Raw genomic sequence first — 18408 nt, forward strand, 5'->3', positions numbered from 1 at the left:
CGCTGTTGTCATCCGTCTCTGCGAACTGCAGAGTTCTTTTTCTCCTCCAACTCCTGGCCCAGCTCTCAGTCTATACCACGTGACAGTTGCTAGGCAACGGCGCGACGTGCCACGGTGCCATGCCGGCGTCTTGAAAATGTAGCGCAGTGTAGCTTTCACTACAAGAGAAACTTCCACATCACTGCAAGCCGCATAGCTTGTCAAAACATGCTGCGGTCACGCTTAAACTGAGTCGCATCTCTTTAGCCACATTCTTCCTCTTTCTGTATTTGCTTTTCAAGTGTGCAAGCCTTGGAAAAGCATGCTCTCCTGCATGTGTCGTAGAAAACTGCAACACAAGCTTGGCAGGGGAAACATTTCTGCTGTTCCCCAACCAGAAGGCTCCAAGGCTTACAGGGGTAAACTTCTCCTTCATCGCTATGTTTCGATTTCTGTTGGTCAGCATGGAACCACAGTGCCTGCAGACAAGGGCATAGCACGCAACTGCGCTGTTCAGTGCAGCTGTGTTTGCATCGTCACACTGTATCCTTGTCAGCAGGTGCTGTGGTTCCATGGGGAGGGTTTCCTGAGACTCCATCAATTTGTTTTCAGCTTCAGCATATTCCTGTGCAAAGCAATCTACGCCAGCTTCAAAACACGCCATGTGTCTAGTGCAGATTGATGGAAGTATTTCGAGGGTGGGGCACCTTGAAAAGGGACGTGTCCAAAAATTTCTTTGTGTCCTTTGTGCCCAAAAATTAGTGAAATACAGTTGCCAACCGATTTTTTGACGCTCAGTTCTCCAGACCTACCTGATTATTTGGCACCGTTATGCACTCGATCGAGTTAGCGCATAACACCGATCGAAATTTTGAACATTTGAAACTTCTCCTTCGATCTTCCGGACTCTTTCCCTCAATCGCATGTCAAAAGCTGCAAAAGCTTGCCACATTACTGCCATTTTTTTCTGCAACCTCGAATCTGCATTGCATGCACCCCGCATACCCCTATACTCGATCGCAGATGCCGCTAGCCGTGGCAAATTGATGGACCCTTTACTGCCCAAAATCGGAGAGCTTGTGCCGTGGGCCATTTGGTACATGAAGGAATCTTTCATTATGAATTACATTTTTTGGGGGCTGTCTGGTTTTCTTGACACTTTCTTGGCTTCTTGAGTGTCCAAAAAAATTGGTTGGCGACTGTAGTTCTATTTCTAAAAACTTGAGCTGATTATTAGTTGGCAGCTCAGTTAAGTTCATTGCAGAACACGTCAAAAATCTCGGCAACAGTTTGCTGTGTGTCATGAGCGCGATATAAAATTAAAAAGTCATTAACATATCGTAAATACCTGCTAACGTCCATTCCACATGCATTTTGGAACTTGGTTAAGCCACGGCGCTCGATGCAAAGGCTGATTTCAACGCTCACGGAGCTGAGGTAAGAAGTAGTGTAGGTCCTTCACATTAATTGAAAAAGAAGAAGTCTGAAACAGCTTTGGGCTTCCTGATGAGGAAAGGGTCTTCCACTTTCAAATGAGAAAGGTACTTCTGTAGGAACACAGCAACCTCATGCTGCCATTTGCTTTGACGCAATTGCGCGGAAAGGGCACTGATCTTTGTGTGTCTTGGCACTCAAGAATACTGATATGCCGGTTCCATTCGAAGCCCTCACGGATGACACTAGCCTCGATGGGCCAGCTTGTTCACAAAGCTGGATCGCTTTGTCTTTCAGTTTCGCAGGTTTGATGGAGTCCAATTCTCTGAGGTTGGCATGGACTGCTTCTTGAGCCTTTTCTTTGTACAGGTCATTAGGGATGATGACAGTCACAAGGCAGCTTGGCGCTTGCATCTCTGAGGGCCGCAGCAGCCGTGGTGAGAAGGCGCAGAATGTTAGGATTGAATCTCAATTTGACCACTGACATTGTCCAATATAAAGATGAAACCTCGAGGCTCATGTCTAAGGCTTGCAATATAGAAAGGCCAGGCGACACCTGCATCAGCAGCTCATCAATAACGCTCTTCCCAAAGGAACATGCGTATCTTAATCAGTGATGGTGCTAGATTTCAGTCGGGTTGAGTGGTTCTCTTTTCCATGTTTTTCTACACAGGTTTCAGAAAGTTCCTTCTTTTTTAGAATTGTTTGCTTCCCCGCCCTACTTATTGTGGATATCCCTCATTTTTTTGTGCGCAGTTTTTTTAGCCGAGCCTTTGAGGACCAATTCCATCTGTGTTTGGAGTTCCCGGCCCAGACGCGTTACATCATTGCCTTCCCACTCATCTGTGGGCACTTCATGAACTGCACACACGAGCTGTGCCCCGAGGAGGTGAGATCCCCAACACTTTTTTTTATATTTTTTATGCTCCACAGCGAGGTGTAATTTCCTTTTCTTTTCCTCTCTCTCATTTTTTTAAACCTGGCATTAAATTCTGGGCAGGGCATAGGCAGGACATGGGCAGGACATTTATTGTGAAGAGAGGATAATCAGTGGTCACTAAGGGTGACAAATTGGGTTCCGTGGGAAGGAAAGCGTAGCAAGGGCCAGCAGAAAGTCAGGAGAGTGGATCAAGTTTTAAGGAGTTCGCAGGGGTCAAGTGGATGCAGCTAGTACAAGACCGGGTTAATTGGAGTAATATGGGAGAGGCCTTCGCCCTGAAGTGGGTATAGTCCGGCTGATGATGAATTCAGAGCCGTTCTTAGTTTTGAAGAAGTCAAGAGCAGGTAAGCAGCCGGACCAGAAAAAGCAATGAATGGAAGAGCAAGTCGCTCCTGTCATCCACTGTGTCCTGGGTTATTGTGACCAGTTCAGCAGCTGCCAAGACAGCAAATACAGTTGAACCCGGTTATATCGAACCCGGATATATCGAATTTTGGTTATATCGAACTCACGGAATATTCCCTTGAAAATCCCATGTAAAAGTATAGGAAAGCCGCGTCATATATCGAACTCAATTTCACCAGTCGTTCGATATATCAAACTCCGCACCACGCACTGGAAAGTGTGCCTTCCCGAAAGACGATCGCATCACCCTTGGCCGTTTGCCGCTCGACGTTTTCAAGCCACGCGCAGAAGGAATGAGAGGGGACAGTCTGAACAGCGCCTTTCAGAACAGCGCCTTTCAGGGCGCGCCTTTCCCCAAAGGCGCGCGCATCTGCAGTTATCGTTTCCCGCGCGCCAACGCGCCAACATGTGACGTTTGCAAGCCATGTGCGTGGGTGTGCCCATTCTTTTGCCGAGCTATATCTCTCCTTCAACACACGGTACGCATGCGCCAAGCCAGCTCAGCCCGTTTTAAGACAGACGTCGGACGCTTTCTCCAGCGTGTGTTGCGAACCCTCTGTGCGCGGTGGCTGACGTGGCTATGGCGCCTGCGGACGTTAAGAAGCGGCAGCTCTCTGTTTTTCTTCTTCTTTTTTTTTTTTTTTTTTCGAGAGCCATTCTTTCTTACCATTGTGCTATACACGCGACTTAGCGTAAGATATGGCGGCTGCGGACGTTAAGAAGCGGCAGGCTTTTTTTTTTTTTTTTTTTTTTTTTGCGGGAGCCGTTTATCTTTACATGTATGAATCAACGGAAGCACGCAGTCTGCTGCTGCGATCATGACGCCCGCCCCAAGCAGCGCGGCGTGATAAATCGAACCAGGCTTGTGCAATCAAGCCATCACGGGCACTCTACCAAGTTTGCTCCCCGCCACCGGAGGAGCTATAAAAAGATAAACGCGCCCTGACGTTATCGCTGCGCAGCATCTTGGCACGCTGCCAAGAAATGAGCTGTGGATGCGACGACCGAGACGTAGTGACGCGCGCCATCGACATGCAAGCGAAAACGCTCGCGATTTCTGCTGCAGTGACACAGAAACATTGTATTGAGCTGTCGCAGTGGCTCGAGCGGCAAGAGGGACACAGTTCCAACAAGTTTGAAATTTTTCGCTTTGTTGCTGCCGCTTGTCGCTGAGATCGCTCAATCGCTTGCATGTGAGCGAGCCGGTCTTAACGCATTTTTTATTTTTCAAATGCTCGGGTGCAAAAGTGGAGGGTGGCTTCATTATGCGAGTGGGTTGATTAAGCGACAAATACGGTATCGTGTTTTCGCATCGTAAGTGCCGTCACAAGCCGATTTTTGCATATCGAATTATCGATATATCGAACTATTTCGCGATCCCCTTCGAGTTCGATATATCCGGGTTCGACTGTAGTGGTGTTTGAGAGTGCCACGTTTTTATGGAACTAGAAGGCTCTAGAGTTTTGCAGCTTTCTCGCTTTCTTTTGTGCAGCATGGTCAAATTTTGTTGACTGTCACTGAGTGATCTGTAGCCTTGGCTCTACAACAGAGCTACAGTCTGTCTTTGCTTTTTATCATGCATGAGGTATATTATTGTGAAAGCAAGGTTCGTGAGTAATTCTGCGGGTACCTTCTCAACGGGGGGGTGTTGTAGCGCCACCACATTGGGGACCGGAGCCTGACGTTGGTGAACGCGTTCCTGGACGAGATGTCCAAGGAGGCCAAGAACATCATTACCACTATCTGTGACGAGCAATGCACCATGAGCGACCGGCTGCTGCCCAAGCACTCGGCGCCCCACATGGCTCTGCTGGCCATGCACCAGCGCAAGCAGCGCACCGACAAGAAGCACCGCCAGGGCGGCTCGGGGGGCTCCCAGCCCAACGCGCCCCGCGACAAGCCCGGTGCCGAGAGCTACCGCCGCACCCGCGAGGAGCTCAGCACGTGAGTTGGAGGGGGTCTTCTTCATTGTTGACATATCGGTTTCTGGACCTCACTAAACTGTGCTGCAAATAATTTTTCTCTCCATTAAAAGTGTTCCTACAATGAAGAAACTGCTGGCAGTAATCACAAGTCTGTTGCAATAGTAGCTGGTTAATTTAACTCTCTTTGGTTCAGAAATCCATGTAATTTAACCTGCTGCTTTGGTTCCAGCCATGCACATGTGCGATGTCAGATGCTCGCTAGTCTAGAGGTCTCAAATCAGTTCATTCAAATGGGCCTCCTAAGGGAGGTCATGTCCAGATGTGGCCAGCATGACAAGAGGTTGTCAAATAGGCCTACTAAAAACCTAGGAAGCAAGGAGTGCAGGTGCCACATTCTTGGTGCATGCTTCTTCTTTTCAATGATGCAGGAGACATGATTACTGTACATGGATCACCACATGGTATTTGCCTACAACCTTTAAATTATTTTTAATTGCATGTTTCTCTCACCTGTTTCAGCTTGAGCATCTACAGCCAGGCAATAGCTATGCGCCAGAGTGTCTTTTATAAGTCTCACGCAGCAAAAAGAAAACTCGAATGCAATCACTGGATCTCCACCAGTTTTGATTCCGGCTTGAATCAGGCTGACTAGCGTTGCGAAGAATTAAATTGATGAATGAGTAATTATATTGACACGACGCATTCCTCGTCGTCGCTTTGGGCTTTCGCGAGCGCTTCGGCTTCTTCAGAATGCGCCGTGTCAATATTTCAATGTTTCCATTTATCGAATGACCCATACAGAACATTGACATCACAGCCATTACTAGGCTATTGAAATGAAAAGAGGGGGGGTCAGAAAACACAATTATATAATTATTTAAGTGGTGATCCGTGTATGGCAATGCTTTAAGCACTCATCATGAAGTCCTCATAAGTCCACTCCATTGAAGGATCTGGGATCACGCGGGTGGGCAATGATGAAAGCCGGGGTGAGGGACGCTGATGGTGCGGCCTCGTCGTCCCTTGACAATATAATGCTAGGGGTGTTGAATATTTGAAATTTCAGATACGAATCGAATATGTTAGTTATTCTATTCGTGCTCGTACAGTCGAGCCCACTTATGACGGCCCCACTTAATTAAGACGAACGCTCGCTTATCGCGAACAAGTCCGGTGCGACTGTTAAAATATACAATAGGGTTATGGCGCTTTGTCTCGGCTACAATGAACATCTGTGAGACTAGCCGATCGGCTACAGGAACGCCTTGGTGCCGCATACTGCTTTCCACATGCTGAGATTCATCAATCCTGTGCTCTGCAAGTCGCGACAATTGGCATTCCCGATTCCCCCACAGCATCTCGCTCGAGGCATGACGGGCGGTGCAGATGCAGCAAGCGGCTTCCCGATTTATCTTTCACGGCATCTCGCCGGAGTAACAAGGAGCGGCCCACATGCGGCAAGCAGCTTCCCTGGTTATCTTTTACGGCTTCTAAGACGGAGGCACGGAGAAGCGGCGACATGGCAAAGAAAGCGCCGAAGCGAAAAAAAGAAAAACGAAAGGACAATGAAAAGCTAGCTGAGCCCAGCACACGTGAGCCACGTGAACATGCAGGTCGAAGGAAAGGACCAAGGGTAACATCTCATTAGCCATGGGACTCCATCCGTCACCGTCAACGTCAGAGCAACGGTCAAGTTTGCTACCAGTCGATAACGTAGCATGCAATCACCTGATGTCAAAGAAAGGGTGCAAAGTTCTTCTCATTCTTCATAACTGTACTGCCCACCATGTGTAGGCTCCATTAACGGCAGTTGAGCTGCTTTTTCTGCCCCCAAATGCGACATCAAAAACGCAACCACTGGACATGGGCATAATACAGTCGTTTAAAGCAGCCTACCAGCGCCGTGTTGTACAGCGGATGCTGATAGATGGGTTGCAGAAACCTAGAAGTCAGCTTCTCTGCAGATCAAAAGCCCCTTCACTATGGTGGCTAAACCTGTTTTGGGGGCAGAAATTGGGTGCAGTGCAGGAGACTTCTGGTACGTACATGCTACTGGTACATGGCTACTGGCACATGCATGCGATGCACCAGAACTTCGTTAAATCGAGAGTGCGGTATAAAATTACTTCGTTAAATTGCAAAAAAAAACACATAGTTTTCAATGGGGCAGAGATCGGGAAATTAAAAACTTTGTTACATCGCGAATTTTGTTACATTGAGGTTCGTTACGTTGAGGTTCGATTGTAGTTCCCATCCTGAGGCCTGGCAAAAGAGCAACCCTAGTCACCCTCCGACCCCTCTCTTTCACATCATGTGTAGCCAAGCTTATGGAGAAGATGATCCTCACTCATTTCATTTGGCTCGCAAACAAACTTGATTTCTTCCTTTGGACCGTGACTGGATTTCGGGCTCATCTGTGCACCCAAGACACGATGTTTCATATTCAGCAAGAGGTCTATCAGTACTCCAGCAGTCATCAACTCTGCTGCATTCCAATATGCTTCCAATATGCTTTTGACTCCATCTACCATTCTGCCATCCTTGAACAACTCAAAGGTTTAATCTGCAGCTATCGCCTGTGCAATTATGTTTACAACTTTCTCACGACTCGTCGCAATGCTATGCTGCCAAACTACCTTCAACCCTGCTAGACACCCTCTCACAGGGTTTCCCAAGGCTCTGTTCTCTCTCCCTTCCCCTTTGCCCTCTACCCCTCCTCCTCAAATGGGTGCCGTCACTCACTTTAGGGCTTTGTGCAGACTATTAACCCTCTGGACGTGCACAGGCAATCCTGGCACTATTTCATCCACCCTTCAACAAGGCATTGATATAGTTCTCAACTTTTCTCATCTGGCAGGATTAACCCTTTCTTCTACTAAAGCCGAATATGTCCTGGTCACTAACCACCCTCACTAACCCCTCACCAAGCCCGAGCGCAAGCCAATCACAATCTTATCGACCTCACCCTATGTGACACACCCCTCCCCCCCTCAGCGAAGAATCAAAGCAATCAATCTGTTTTGACCTCACAGAGGAGAGCAAAGCCCCTGAATGGCTTAGCACATGCTAATGAACACTCACTCAAGTTACTCACATAATCGGACGCACGGCATATGCCACATTACAGAGGCCCTCTCTACACTAGAGTCCTGTATGTTTTTCCATACATCGACTTACTCCCTCCCAACAGCAAAAACTTAAGACTCCTGCGCCCCGCCACACGCCTGGCTCTCGTGGTTCCCCACTACACCCCACTCTCAAAACTCCACACACCCCTGGACGCAAGAATCGACATGCAGTTCCTAGCACAGTAACCGCGCCTCCGCCTGACACATCATGGCCAACAGATTCTCAGCTCTCTTCGCTACAGCATCAATGACCTTCCTCCAATTCCACCAAAACCATCCCCTTGGACAACTTTGCCTTGTATACACGTACCACCCCTACCTCGCAACATGCACCCAATAAACCATGCTGGCCACAGAAAGGCTCGCATTTGCACACTCCGCTACCGCTACCCCGACCTGACAAAGGTTACCTATACAGACAGTTCATACCATGTTGAGACTCAGCAAGGTAGGGTGACTGTTATAGCCTCCAAAAAACTGCCTATTGTCACCCACTTCTCACATGCTCCCACCTCCTTATCTCTCGAAATCCAGGCCTTAACCTCAGCCATACTCTGCCACGCCACTCCTGGCCAACAAACCATTACTTGCTGACAGCCAAAACGTGCTTCGTGCCTTTCCTGACCACTCGTTTCTCCCCCACATCCTCCATCAGCTCTCAATTCGCTTAGCCCCTTTACCAGGGCACGGCCCATACTCTAGATTATGTTCCAGGTCACGATGGAGTGCCGGCCAACGAGCTCTCGTGCCACAGCTCTTCCGGGGTACTCGCGCTCTCCTTGGCCCATCCACTATCACCCCCGACCCTAGCCCGCCAAGAATGAGCTAGGCGCCACTTGATCCTCCAAGAGCTCCTGGAAGACTCCTGCCTTGTCCTACAAACAGACACATAGTCTTCCCACTCCTCACATCCTCCATTATGCTCTAAATGTTGTTACTGTTCAGGATACCCTGACACTGGGCACATGCTATGGGACTGCCCACACAGCCTCCAATCCTACCAACAGTACACAGACTCTCTCCCACCCAGTTATTGACCTCGTTCACTTCGGGAGTGGTTCGCTCCACCTGAGGGGGCAGACACGGTGGCATATTGGAAGGCCCCCATGTGCTATGTCAACAGGGTCCTCCAGCATGCATAATCCTTTTCTTTTTAATCATATTTTATGACTCTGGACTAAGGGGCCACTTATGTTATCTTAAGTTTTTTTGTCTTGATTCAATACAGTTTACTTACTCATTCCACCAATGGATACCAAGCGGGCTTGTCACTTGGGAAAATATAAATGAAAGCAAAACAAGACCAATCATCGTGAAATTCACTCATTTCAAAGTTAAAGAGCAGGTAGTTTCAAGTGCTAACAGGCTAAAAAAATAGAGATTACCGCATAGCTCAGGACTATTCAGTCAACACCTGCACAAGAAGAAGACGTCTAGTTGAATATGGCAAGTCACAGAAGGAAATGTTTAGGTTCCGTCATGATAAGCTCATTATCGATAGCACAGTTTGTGTATACAGCCACACCAAACAAAAAGTTGTTATGCGAGAGCCATAGCTAAAACATAACATTGTCACGATTCTAAGCAATACAGTCGAACCTGGATAATTCGAATTTTGGTTATATAGAACTCACGGAATATCTCCTTGAAATTCCCATGTAAAAGTATAGGAAAGCTGCGTCCTATATTAAATCCCAATTTCACCGGTCGTTCGATATATCGAACTCCGTGCCACGCGCTGTAAAATGCACCTTCCCCAAGGACGATTGCATCACCCTCGACCGTTTGCCACGCAAATGCGCTGAAGCAAAGAGAGGGAACAATTTGGTGACGGCTGGTCTAAGGCTGCGCTGCACCTTTTCCCCAAAGGCGCGCGCATCTGCACCGATCATTTGCCGCGCGGCAAATAACAGTTGCACAGTTATTTTAGCAGTCATCATCAACCAGAGTAATTTCACAGGACTAAAAGGTCAGTATCGTAATTTCAGTACCAAAAAAAGGTTCCCCATCTTCATGCAATAGTTATTGTCTTATATCACTTACTAGCATTTATTCAAAACTGTTGTAACATGTTGTATACTCCCATATTGTAAACTTTCTGTTATCAGTAAATGTCTCATTCTATTCAACCATGGTCTCCAGAAAGGTATGTCATGGGACACGCAACTGGCTCTATTCATCAGTGTCATCAGTTCCAATTTAGACCTTAACATACCAGTGGATGCATTATTTCTAGATTTTTAAAAAGCATTTGAGAAAGTTCCGCACAAGCAGCTTTTCCATAAACTCTCAAGTTCAAATATTGATCCCCTTTCTCTTGATTTGATATGATGCTTTCTTACTAACAGTCAACATTTTGTATATGCTAATGAACGCTGCTCCGCTTTGACCCCCGTTATCTCCGGTGTGCCACAAGGTACGGTACTCGGCCCTTTGCCTTTTCTAATTTACATTAATGATCTGCCAGCTCATATCACATCTAACATTCGATTATTTGCCAATGATTGCATTATCTATCACTAACAGCACCGGTACCCTGATATTGCAGGCAGACTTAAACTACATTGAATCAGGGTGCAACAGATGGCTGATGTCTCTAAATCTTACAAAACTTCTCTAATTACATTTCAACATAGGAAGACCTGCCTCTCAGCAAAATACTAATCTACCCTTCTGAAATTTCCAGTCACCTCTTACAAATACCATGGTGTAACTATTTCCCACTCTTTTGCCAATCACCCCACATTTCCAATACAGTGAAAGCTCGTTAATTCGAACCTCGATAATTCGAATTTTCAGATAATTCGAACTACACTACTTGGTCCGGCCAAGCTCCATAGAGATCTGTGTATAAAAAAAACCCGTTAATTCGAATGCGAGTCGGTTCCGCTACGGACAATTCGAACTACGCGCTGCTGCGTCTAGGCGGCTTGGTGCACATCACACGGCAAAAAAAAAAAAGAAAAAGAAACATCTTCGCGATCGGTAGGCATAATTGGAGGCTGCGCACGTCCAAAACGGGGACAGAAGATGGAACCAGATAAAACTATGGAAGAGTGGGTAAAACTTAAATGGCACCATGACTGGCGTGGCGGCTGGCCGGCAGCGTTGGAGGGAGGGGACGGCGGCCGCGGCAAGGTCAGTGCATGACCGCGCAGCGGCGGCTGCCTGCTCTCTCTTCTGCGCAACCTCCATAGCTCTCAACTAAATACTCGTTAATTCCAACCCTGTTAATTTGGTAATAGGGATGAGTACTGTCGGCACGGTTCCAGCCAACGCCCATAAAAGGCTGTGATCTGGGACGGGCACTATGGGTTAAACTTTGTTTTTTTGCGATAGCCATCTATCCTTCCACCCATCAGTCGTCAAAGGAAGCACGCACGCGAGTCAGCCGCGATCATGACGCCGGCTTTTAGCACCATTCGTTCCAATGGTTAGAGTGGCAGTATACGGCGCCGCCCGCCCCAGCATGAGCGCACGTACTGAAAAGAGGCTTGCACAACCAGACAAGCGCTGGCACTTTGCCAAGCTCGCTTTCCTCCCCCCTGCCGGAGCTCAAGTCAAAAGATAAACACGCGTTATTGCTGCGCAGCATCTTGGCGCACTGCCAATAAATGTGTTTTGGACTGTGACGGCGCGAAACGGAGGGACCCGCTAACGACTGCCGCATTTATTATTATTATTATTTTATTTTTTATTTTTTTCAGATTCGTTGGCACGAACGGGGCTGGGTGGGTTCATTATGCGAGTGAGTTCATTACGCGACTAAATACGGTACATTTACCGTAATACAAATGGTTTTGGTCAGTTTTTTCGAGGCCATTCGATAATTCGATCATCGGATAATTCGAACTTTTTTCCCGGTCCCGTGAAGTTCGAATTAACAAGCTTTTACTGTATTACTTCTGATGCCAACTGCATGCTTGGTTTCTTGCACGTAACTTGTGGCTGGCCCCTCTCACTATAACTTTCTGACTTATTTAACAGTCGTTCATCCCAAACTTGGATACGCATGAGCAGTTTGAGGCCCTTACCAGTCATATATTTCTCTCATCCTTGAATTTATTCAAAATAAGGCAGCAATAATTATTCGTTCGGATTACTCTTTTTATTCTAGCACTACCTTTTAAATGAAATCAGAATAATAATCTTTTCACCCTCATTTCACGCCGCAAAATTGCCAGACTATGTCTCTTTCATAAATTTTATCACTCACCGCTTGGAAGTTCATTTATCACACCAGCTCCCGCATTTCTGATAGCATTAACCACGACAAAGCCATTTACCCACCATCCGCACACACTAGTGCACAACTTAATGCTTTCTTTCCTGAGACAGCCAAGCACTGGAATCGCCTTCCTGCCGATGCAGTTTTAGATGCTAATTCAAGGCATTCATTGAAAAAAAATCATCGACATGACCCACCCCTCACGTAATACTCCAATAGGGGCATTAAAGGTATCAGTAAATAAATACAATAAATAAATAGGCACCACTCTTCCATGCAGTTGAGGTTTGATGTGACTGCTGGCTGTGCAGGTCATACCTTGACGTGACTCCCTTTCAGAATTAACCAGTGCAAGACCCTTGTCCAAATTAATGAGCATTTGACACCGCAGATTTTCTTTGGCATTGGCAAGTACTGCATTGCTAGTTTACGTATCTTAATTTTTTAGTGAATGGGGGTTGAATTAACGAAACTTTACTGTACATGTGTTTCCAGTGCAATTCCACACCAATCTGTAGAGGGGAAAGCTGCTTGGGAACAACTGCGGGGATAGCACAAACTTTTTGAAGTTTCGGAGAGGCAGAAAAGGCTATCCGCCACAAAGGAAATGAATCTTCTGACGGTTTTCGGATGGTTTTTTGAGCACTACTTGTCATTTGCATATTGTAATTTGTTCTTGCACCTTTTTCGTTATCAGCAGTGTCTGGCAGTGTTGTTCTTTGAACTAGTTGTGCTGCAGCTGATTGAGGGAGATCCTTATATGTCACCGGATGCTCATGAGTCTCCATTGTGGTGATCGCAGGATGGACAAGCTACATATGGCACTGACGGAACTGTGCTTCGCCATCAACTATGCCTCCAGCATTCATGTGTGGGAACACACATTTGCGCCCAGGGAGTACCTGGCACAACACCTCGAGAACCGCTTCAACAAGTGAGCCTTGATCCGCAGCCACATGGGGGCGCTTGTTTGCAGCCATTGTCATCATAATATTTATATCATAAGATTAATGTGCAGAAAACTAAGGTGATGTTGAACAGCCTGGGAAAGGAACAGCAGTTTGAAATAGGTAGCGACGCGTTGGAAGTGGTAGTCTACTTAGGACAGGTAGTGACCACAGATCTGGACAACGAGAGGGAAATAACGAGGAGAATGAGATCGGGGACGGGCGCAGGCACTCAAGCATTATGACTAGCAGCTTACCGGTATCACTCAAGATGAAAGTGTATAACAGTTGCATCCTACCGGTACTGACCTAGGGAGCTGAAACATGGAGGTTAATGAAAAGGGTTCTACTTAGTTTGAGGACAATGCAGAGGGCTATGGAACGGAAAGTGGTAGGTGTAACGTTAAGAGATAGGAAGCGTGCAGAGTGGGTCAGAGAAATAACTCAAGTTACCAACATTCTAGTCGAAATTAAGAAGAAATGGGCATGGGCAGGACATGTAGCTTGAAGAGAGGATAACAGATGATCTCTAAGGGTAACCATTTGGACTCCAAGGGAAGGTAAGTGTAGCAGGGGGCGGCAGACAATTAGGTGGGCGGATGAGTTAAAGAAATGTGCAGGGGCGAAGCGGATGCAGCTAGCACAGGACGGGGTTCATTTTGAATGTAGCGCGAAAAAACGAGGACCAAGAGTAGAAGGACACAACAGCAGCACTATTTGTAGCTACCGACAAATGAACACAGAAATTTTAATGGAGGCTTCAACTGGGTAGAGTGAGATATATGGTGAAATTGTTTTTTTGTGTTCATGCTTGGAATATTAATGATATAGACAGTCGTGCTGGGAGTTTGCATTCCGGTGTGGTTGCATATCAGTAGTAGAACCTTTGATCAGCAACACCAGTGTGCGCTATCCATTCGCTTATACGTGCACTGGTGTATGTGCATGGGGCTGCAGCAGCTCATGTATCTTCTGCCACCTTCATTTCGCATTGATGTAGCATGAAAGGAAAATTACCACAGTGAAAAAAGTCGTCAATTATGGTATGTTGTTAATCCAGATTGGAGTTAACCGACACTCTCAGCATTGTATCCAGCCCTGTGGAGTGCATACTAAATGGGATTTAGCTAGATTCTCGGTGCATCTCCAATATCCTTGATGCTCGGAATCATGTGACGGGCCACATTGAAAATCCCTAATTTGATCTGTTTTGCTTGTTTAAGTTCATGTGAACAATCTCAGCGAGTGTCCTAGTGCTGCTGAGTATTGATTACAGTCACCAGGCAATCTTTCGGACTCTGCAGGACCCAGGAAATGGTCTGAATATTCCGACGATCTGAAAAATTCATTAACATGCAATAAAAAACTTATCTGCGAAAAATCGGCTTTAAATTTGGCGATCATCACCGTTCCCCATGCTTCGTTTATATGTCGATAATAGGGAGTTATAGCATAGTGCAATCTGCTACTGCGATCTGCTTCCGCGTGCGACCCAAGCTTGCGTGATCCGATACTGCGAGCGTGGGCACTAATGTGCACGCACTGATTGGCCTTGACATGGCAGATATGCACGTTGCCGGGAAGTGTGCAACTTGCTCAAGGTGACATCCGCGTGTGCCACGCTTGCGGAAGTGGACCATGCTAAGCTTTAATCGCTATATTAGCTCTCCAGTTAGGCTAGCTCAGGTAGTCATGATTTCTTCATGTCCATGCTACCTCACCACTGCGACTCAGCTGCAGGCAATGCTCATGCCACGTACAAAACAATGCTCTGTGCAGAGCAATTGTGTTGAGTTTCCACGAGTAACAACGGGTGCCAAGACTTCTAGATGGAACTCACGAGAAGAAAGCAAGTAAAAAGAGACCTTTTGCGATTTTGCACTGTATATAGTCCACCGCGGTGACAACAAGGGGCATACCATTATTGCAGCTGCCTCAAATAGCGACAGTGAACACATCTGAATGACTCTGCTTAAATCCAAAATGGCGCCTTTTACAGCTATGCCGAACCAATTGGTTGCAACAACAATGCCTGCTCAGATCTTTATCATGCCAAAAAAAAGAATGAGCCTTTGGCTGAATCACATCTTTGTTGTATTGCTGGCGCCAATTTTGGTAAAAAAAATCGTGCTTTTGGACTCCGCAGAGTTCGAAATATTGGTTGTGAAAATGCCACGTTCCTAGGGGGTGTGTGATGGTTCCAGAGTGAAGTCTGAAATATCGTGCAGGTCCGAAGTGTTGAAATCCGAGAAATGAGTCGCCTACCTTTGTGGCTGTAGTGTCTCAAGTGGAAATGGAGATTCATCATACTCAAATGTAGAAAGCATTCCTTATTAAAGCTAATTAGGAGCAGCAGAATTGTTACAGGGAACGACTATTGTTGTATTGCTGGCGCCAATTTTGGTAAAAAAAATCGTGCTTTTGGACTCCGCAGAGTTCGAAATATTGGTTGTGAAAATGCCACGTTCCTAGGGGGTGTGTGATGGTTCCAGAGTGAAGTCTGAAATATCGTGCAGGTCCGAAGTGTTGAAATCCGAGAAATGAGTCGCCTACCTTTGTGGCTGTAGTGTCTCAAGTGGAAATGGAGATTCATCATACTCAAATGCAGAAAGCATTCCTTATTAAAGCTAATTAGGAGCAGCAGAATTGTTACAGGGAACAACTAGGGACTATGGAGGGCATTCAGATCGGCTTATTGGCAGGAAGCGATGTGAGAGAAGCAAGTGCCAATACATCGTGATGAGGCCGTGGAAAAGGCCTTGCAGATTGGAGCACCATAGTCGGGCGCAACTCAAGAACAGAATGGCAGACGCCCTCCGAAGGACTGCTCTATTTATTTTACAATAAGAACTGGTGGGCAAGTTGGTCTGACATATCTAGAGAAGCAGCGCAACGGCACAAGGCCAGAGGAAGAAAGGGACAAACACAGCGCTGAACTGACAACAAATGTTTATTCCGGATGCTAAGCATAAATATATATACTTTAGCACAATCGAAAAGAACAAAGAAACAGAGAGGAGCGGAAAGAATCAACCCAGTAACTGTGCGCATGCAACCGCTTCGCGTGTACAGCGATTATATGATATCAAATAGGTATGCTTTTTCAACGAGATGGCTATGGAAGGAGTGCTGATACAATTATCACCCACCTTCATGATTTCAGATGCTTCAATAATCTCTCGTGTAAGTTTATCCTTGTGCTTGGTAACTACTTGGCTGTTTTTGAATACTGGGAAACATGAACAATCACGACAGTGAATACCTATGTGGCAGGCCATGTTCTTAACGTTGTTTCCATGCTCCCTAAGTCTATCATTTATACAACGGCCAGTTTGGCCAATGTATGAACCACCACACTTCAACGGGACTGAATACACCACGTTTTCTTGACATGACACATGCTTCATCTTGTGGTTTTTCCTGCATTCATGACCAGATTCTGATCTTTTATCTGGGCCATTTACCCTCGCACACAAGCCATTCAGTCTTACGGGTGCCGAAAAAGCAACATCAACTCCAGCCTTTTTACCTATTCTCTTCAAATTGTGGGATACAACATGGACATAGGGTATTACTGCCAAATTTCGTTTGGAATAAGGGACATCGTTGCCCCCCCTTTTTAGCTTTTTCAAAATCCCTTCTGCTACTAACGCCAGAATATGAAGGGGCTATTTTGCGTCTGCTAGTCTATCAACCTGATTAGAGAAACTGCTATAATCAATCTTGTGTGGACAGGATTTTTTTATGGCATTTTGAAAGCATGACATCACAATGCCTCTTTTCACGAGCTTCGAATGGGCTGAGCTGTAAGGAAATAAAGGCTTTTTACTCCTAGGTTCAAATGCCCAGCATACATGGAAGTCTGAAAAATATAAGGTTAGATCAAGGAACTTAATGCGAACGTTTATATTACCTTTATTACCTTATTTACCTTTTATTTACCTTATTACCTTATTTTATTAGACTGTGACCCGGCTAGGTTCGCTTCAGAAGTGAATGACTTGTGCGCGATATTTTCTGAAATGCTTTCGCCGCTGGAAATTACGCATGAAGTGGCTGTGAACGATTGCATTAAGTTCCTTGGTTTTGAAAAAGCTAAAAAGGGGGGGCAACGATGTCCCTTATTCCAAACGAAATCTGGCAGTAATACCCTATGTCCATGTTGTATCCCACAATTTGAAGAGAATAGGTAAAAAGGCTGGAGTTGATGTTGTTTTTTCGGCACCCGTAAGACTGAATGGCTTGTGTGCGAGGGTAAATGGCCCAGATAAAAGATCAGAATCTGGTCATGAATGCAAGAAAAACCACAAGATGAAGCATGTGTCATGTCAAGAAAACATGGTGTATTCAGTCCCGTTGACGTGTGGTGGTTCATACATTGGCCAAACTGGCCGTTGTATAAATGATAGACTTAGGGAGCATGGAAACAACGTTAAGAACGCGGCCCGCCACATAGATATTCACTGTCGTGATTGTTCATGTTTCCCAGTATTCAAAAACAGCCAAGTAGTTACCAAGCACAAGGATAAACTTACACGAGAGATTTTCGAAGCATCTGAAATCATGAAGCTGGGTGATAATTGTATCAGCACTCCTTCCATAGCCATCTCGTTGAAAGAGCATAACTATTTGATACCGTATAACCGTTGTACACGCGAAGCGGTTGCATGCACACAGTGACTGGGTTGATTCTTTCTGCTCCTCTCTGTTTCTTTGTTTTTTTCGATTGTGCTAAAGTATATATATTTATGCTTAGCATCCGGAATAAATATTTGTTGTCAGTTCAGCGCTGTGTTTGTCCCTTTCTTCCTCTGGCCTTGCACTGCTTCACTAGATAGATCTATTTATTTGTACTTACTGTAGCGCAGTGGAGTGCTCTAGCAGAAGTGGGCGAGTAAGATGTGCATGGAAACACACAGTGCTGTGTTCAATGCTGCAATCCACTAAGAAATACAAGCTACAAAATAAATACAAGATACAGTGTGCTGGACCTCAAATGTGTGAACAAAAAGAGCTGAGTGCATGATCACCAGCTGGTTACAGGCATGTATACAATGACTATATGCCTTGAAGGGCTGTTGCAAAACATTCACAATCAAAGAAAGAAATGGTCCCAGGTAATGCATTCCAAGATTGCGTGGGAAAAAAACTGAATTTAACACGTTAATATGTGCATAGAAGGGCTTCAAGTTAAATTCATGATAAATTCTGGTTGATGTTTCTCGAGCAAAAGTACAGGGATTGGATGAGAGTGTGACTGAAGAATTGATTACACAGTACAAGAATTTTAATAATTCGATGCAATAATGTACGGAAAGTTGTTAGTTTCAGTGAAGGAAGTGCTGAAGAGAATGAGAACTAGCAGTCATAATGGCAAAAAATGAAATTCACTGCTTTTTTTTTTTTTTGGACAGCCTCCAAT

At 45.8% G+C, this 18408-nt stretch overlaps 1 protein-coding gene across 1 annotated transcript in view; it reads left to right on the top strand.

Annotated features, from left to right (window-relative positions):
• Window positions 1-18408, top strand: part of Hem (Nck associated protein 1 Hem) — a 99668-nt gene that overhangs the window by 40810 nt on the left and 40450 nt on the right. Inside the window, exons 11-13 of the mRNA XM_084576151.1 lie at window positions 2170-2302; window positions 4413-4702; window positions 12842-12973. Of these exons, the coding sequence (XP_084432277.1) occupies window positions 2170-2302; window positions 4413-4702; window positions 12842-12973 (555 nt within the window). The remainder of the gene's footprint in view (window positions 1-2169; window positions 2303-4412; window positions 4703-12841; window positions 12974-18408) is intronic.

This window comes from Amblyomma maculatum, chromosome 8 (assembly GCF_055883805.1).
Source record: "Amblyomma maculatum isolate TAMU_Amacu chromosome 8, ASM5588380v1, whole genome shotgun sequence".
NCBI lineage: Eukaryota > Metazoa > Arthropoda > Arachnida > Ixodida > Ixodidae > Amblyomma > Amblyomma maculatum.